General features: G+C 26.7%; 2 protein-coding genes across 5 annotated transcripts in view; one reads left to right on the forward strand and one right to left on the reverse strand.

Moving 5' to 3' along the window:
* Nucleotides 1-5000, reverse strand: part of LOC118443878 (uncharacterized) — a 158665-nt gene that overhangs the window by 132540 nt on the left and 21125 nt on the right. The window lies entirely within an intron of this gene.
* LOC118443880 (uncharacterized) lies at nucleotides 3595-4812 on the forward strand. Its single transcript, XM_035871492.2, has one exon. It carries the CDS (start codon nucleotides 3642-3644, stop codon nucleotides 4563-4565), a length of 924 nt encoding a protein of 307 aa, XP_035727385.1. The 5' UTR covers nucleotides 3595-3641; the 3' UTR covers nucleotides 4566-4812.

A 5000-nucleotide genomic window follows, 5' to 3' on the forward strand; every position in this document is an offset into this window, starting at 1 on the left:
ATAATATAAAATTCACAGATTTCGAGATATTATATATAATTAATAAATTTTATATTTAATATTTTCTTTATTATGAATAAATATTAACAAATAAAAATAAAAAAAATATATAAATATGAAAAAAAAAGATACATATACCTTTTTTAAATAAAAATTTTACATTGTTATTTTTTATATTTTATATTTAAATAAATTGCGTAGTATTGAGCTGTATCGTATTAAAAAAAAAAAAAAAAAAAAAGAATCATTTCTTCTGATCTGGAATATTCGTCAGGCCATTTTGAATGATTTATACGATTAATCGATAAATGAAATTCTTAAATTAATCAAAGTACGACTGAAATAATATGATAAAAAGAGTCGACCAATTATTTTGTAATTCAATGTAACATCCCCATACGTTCATCGGATTATACTGAATATATTATAAATTTTTCGACGCATCATTTAGCAGAAATTTTATTATTACACAGAGATCAGTGATATATATATATATATATATATATATATATATATATATATCGTTGAAATATCCACGAGAATGAAAAAAAAATTTTTTTTATTATTCACAAATGATCACAAATGTGTATCACTGTTCTATTTTTCTCAATATTACATGGAACATTCTGCTATTAATACAGTTTGTAATTATTACATCCGATATAATCTGGTAATATTTTTCATTATTTATCAATAGGTATTTTATCGATTATCATAATATCCGATCGATTAAGTAACAACTATATGCTTGATCTAGTCCATTAAATCATTATGAATTAAAAATGTTTATCCATTAAAAAAATTAAATAATATTATGAATAAATATTTTCGAGATACGTACAATTTTCCCAATTTCTTTTTTTTTGGTTTGTTTTTTCGTCAAACCAGCAAGCATATTCTATGTGCTTAAAAATTATGCTTATGCTTAATGCTTATGCAATATGCTTAAAAATTTCCTTAATTTTTAAGCATATTCTATATTGAAGTTTAAAAGAAGCAAAAAAAAAAAAAGAATGGATCATCACTTCCCGATTTATCCATAAATATGACTTTTATTAATGGTTGATTTACATTGTTAAAATAGAGACCATTCTATACGATGATAGATTAAATCAATATTATATAATAAATTTAATTTATTATCTCTTTATATTTTTTATGATTCACGATATATAATTTTTATTTCTATTATTTACGACCGTAGAATAGAATTCCGAAAGTATAATTTTTGACATCGTCATTTGCCAAATGGAACAATTCAAATGAGAAAATCTATGTCATATATAATTGATTTATTTTTAATAAATAAATCCCGAGAGTGGGGATAGGAAGTAAGTCCTGAAAGATTTGTAATACCTCGGGCACCTTGAAGGCTAAATCCGTCAGTGTTAATATATGTATATCAAAATTAGCCAATTCATGAATTTACTTATTATCACAAATTTTTCGTTGATATATTTAAATATTGATAATAATATTAATAGTAAAAAAAAAAAAAAAACGACACGAATTTGCTATTTCTCAAATGATAACAGAATATTATCAGAAAGAGAGATAACACTCAATACCGAGAAACTTACGGAGTAAACAACATAAAAGATTACTATAATCGATACGCGTTCATTTACGATTAAACATAATACTATCTCATAATACGAAAATATTTTGAAGAATAAGATAATTGTAATAGAATCGTTAAAATTTATCGTAGATCTAATAAATTTGTTTATTGAATGTATATATACATACATACATACATACATACATAGATACATACATACATATATACATATACGGATGTAAATACGTGAGGATGATATCAATCGGGCAGTTGACCTTGAATATCTTCGTATGTCTGTCTGAATAGACTAACAAGAAGCTTTCATGGTCGTCATATTAACAATTCACATGTTTGAATTAATCAAAGGTTAACAAAAAATAATTATGAAATAAATTGTTAATTAGCATTATTTTAATCTTTTTTTCTTTCTTTTTCCTTTTGCTTTTTTAAGTATTTAATTTATTTGATCAAATACACATTGTCGTAACTTGAAAATTGAAGTAAGAGTGTATGGTCCGTTTGCAAGAAATATATGTACATAAATTTTTAAGCTAAGAACGAAGAATTATTGAATATTATATCTTACATTCGTTGTCGATTATTAACAAAAAAAAAAAGAAAAAAAAAAAAAAGAAAAAAAAAAGAAAAAAATATGGATAGGTATTTTTTTTCTTCCTGCGTTTATTTAACAAGACGCATGCCTCGAGCAAACAAAGTCTGTTGAATGACTGATTATTTTCCTCAAAAAATGATTCACACATTTCACACACTTCGTTTGGAGAAGTCGATTTAATCGCAGACATAGGCTTTATGTAACATTCTTAAAATTGTAGATAATATCTAGGATATAGACAAAGTAACTTTAATCATTTTCAAACGCTTTATAGAATATCGATTATGATTATTAATTTAAATGAAGATCTATGTATTTCCTCACTATGATTATAAAAGAGGAAGAATTCTTTGAATTAATTTTTCCATTTTTCTTTTTTTTTTTTTTTTTTATAATTTCCAAGAAAAAAGATAAATATCTTATCCTCAAGTTTCGAAATAAAAATAACAAATGATGATTCTACGACATTGTTTCACGATACCGAGGAAAAATTCATTATGATATCAGTCGTTAATTAAAGTTTCCTGTGGTTTATCATTTTATTTATATTTTTTACTTTTTTATTTATCGAACAACTTATTATATAGACTGTTGAAACGTTAAACGAGTAAAAACGTATAACAAATTCTATTGAAAAAAAAATTCATTTTAATTACAATCGTTAATTAGTGTTCCCTGTATCTTTTATTTTTTATTTTCGTTTTTTTTTTTTCTTTTTTTTTTTTTAACCGATCAACCAATTACACAGAAACATTAGACAATACATAAAAATAATGAAGAACTTCTGATCTTCAAGATTCAAGGCCACGATCTTAGCATAATCATTAATTTATTAAACGTAAATAATCGATCCACAATATATTTGATAATTTTTCATATGTCTTGGAAATGGGAGGGGGGGAATCGAGAGTAGGGGGCATGGGGAAAGGAAGGAAAAAAAATAGCTTTATATATAATGAAAGATATTGACATTTCAAGGAAATCATAAATCTTGATTTATACGATATGTCAAATGTATTCATTAATTATGGTATTATATTATATGGTATCTATAATCCTATATTATCTTTTTCAAGGTTTTGGATTTAAAATAATATCAAATTCATTCTCATATATTCACACGTCAATATTATACATACATATATTTATATATATATATATATATATATATATATATATAAAATATTGAATGTAGATAGAACAAGGAAAAAGTTTCTAATGCATGTATGATAGTCATTGTTCAACGATTGATAAAAGAAATGTGTGATTCTCCCACTTTTATTCTATTCGTGTTGTCTCTCCTTTTAACACATACATATATACAGACAAACAACACACAGTTACAAACACATATTTATGTCCCTCCTCGTCGTTTCTCCTTCTCGTACGTAATAAGAGACGGTTCGAAAGTATAAAAGATACGGGCTGGACGACGAACGAGCACGAGTTTTCATTATATTCTCGATCATGACGAAACTCAGTGACATTCGTTCTACTCTCTTCGTGAGATTTGCGTTATTGTTATTCGTTAGTATCGTTTCAATTGACGCGAAAAAGGAATGCAATCGCGACAATTGTCCCGGACCATTGAAATATTATAAAGATTTGAATTGCAAGGCAATTTACGAGAACGAGGGAGATTGCTGTGCCATTCGTTATGACTGTGATCATTTAAAATCGAGATCTAAGGACAAGTGTTATGTTAACGGACACGAATATTCGATCGGTGAACAACTGAAGGAAGAGGATGCAAATCCTTGTGACATTGGTTGTGTTTGTCGTAAAGGAGTAGACGATATAGCATCTTTCGTATGTGCAGTAGTCGATTGTTTCCATGGTCCGCTAAATCCAAATTGTTATTACAAAAATTCACCGGACAAATGTTGTCCCGGACCGGAAGTTTGTCCGGATAATATGAAAGACAGAGCGACCTGTGAGGTCAACGGTAAATTGTATTACGACGGTGATTACTTCACCGTTGAATCTGATCCCGATTTAAATTGTAATTGTTTACCCGGTTACGAAGGTAAAAACGTTGAACCGTTTTGCAAGAAACCAAATCATCCATACTGTAGTCCAGACTTTCGTAACGCTTATGAGATTTATAATAATTGTGCACCGGTTTATTATAACAATCAACCTCCTCAAACGAGCTGTAATCTTTCGTCGAGATGTCAGAATTCCAATGACACTGTCATTCATAATCACGAGGAAGGAAAACATGCAGGAGTAAACGAGGATGATAATATGACGTGTAAATTTGGCAATTTGATAATGCACTTAGAGGACGAATTGAGCCAAACTGACAATTCATTCGCATGTATGAAATGTTTGTGCGAGGTACCACCGATACCAACGTGTCAACATCTTCCATCCGAAAAATGTAAATAACGAGGAAACGTTTTACTTGATATAATTATACGATGAAAATATGTATAATCAATATTCTCTAATCCTTTGGATTTAAACGATGATTCACTAGCAAACCCCTTTTTCTCTCTCCCTATCTTTATGTCTCTTTACTACTACCACTACTAAAAAAAAAAAAAAAAAAAGAAAAAAGAAATTAAACTATGAAGGGAACAATTGTATAATGTATATAATAATACATATATAATAAAATTATGTATATAGAATATATCTGTATGCTGTTTGACAAAATTACGTAGTAAATAAAAAAAATGTATTAATCGGTATTCGCGAAGTATATATATATATATATATATATATATGCTTCGCGTATAAGTATATATATAATTATATATATATATATATATATATATATATATATATATATTAAAAATTAATTAATCATAAATTTTTATT

This window comes from Vespa mandarinia, chromosome 21 (assembly GCF_050613455.1).
Source record: "Vespa mandarinia isolate Hongniang chromosome 21, ASM5061345v1, whole genome shotgun sequence".
NCBI classification, from domain to species: Eukaryota; Metazoa; Arthropoda; class Insecta; order Hymenoptera; family Vespidae; genus Vespa; species Vespa mandarinia.

What these genes read in the sequence shown, in the direction of transcription:
- LOC118443880 (XM_035871492.2), top strand. Translation starts at nt 3,642, where the DNA reads ATGACGAAACTCAGTGACATTCGTTCTACTCTCTTCGTGAGATTTGCG.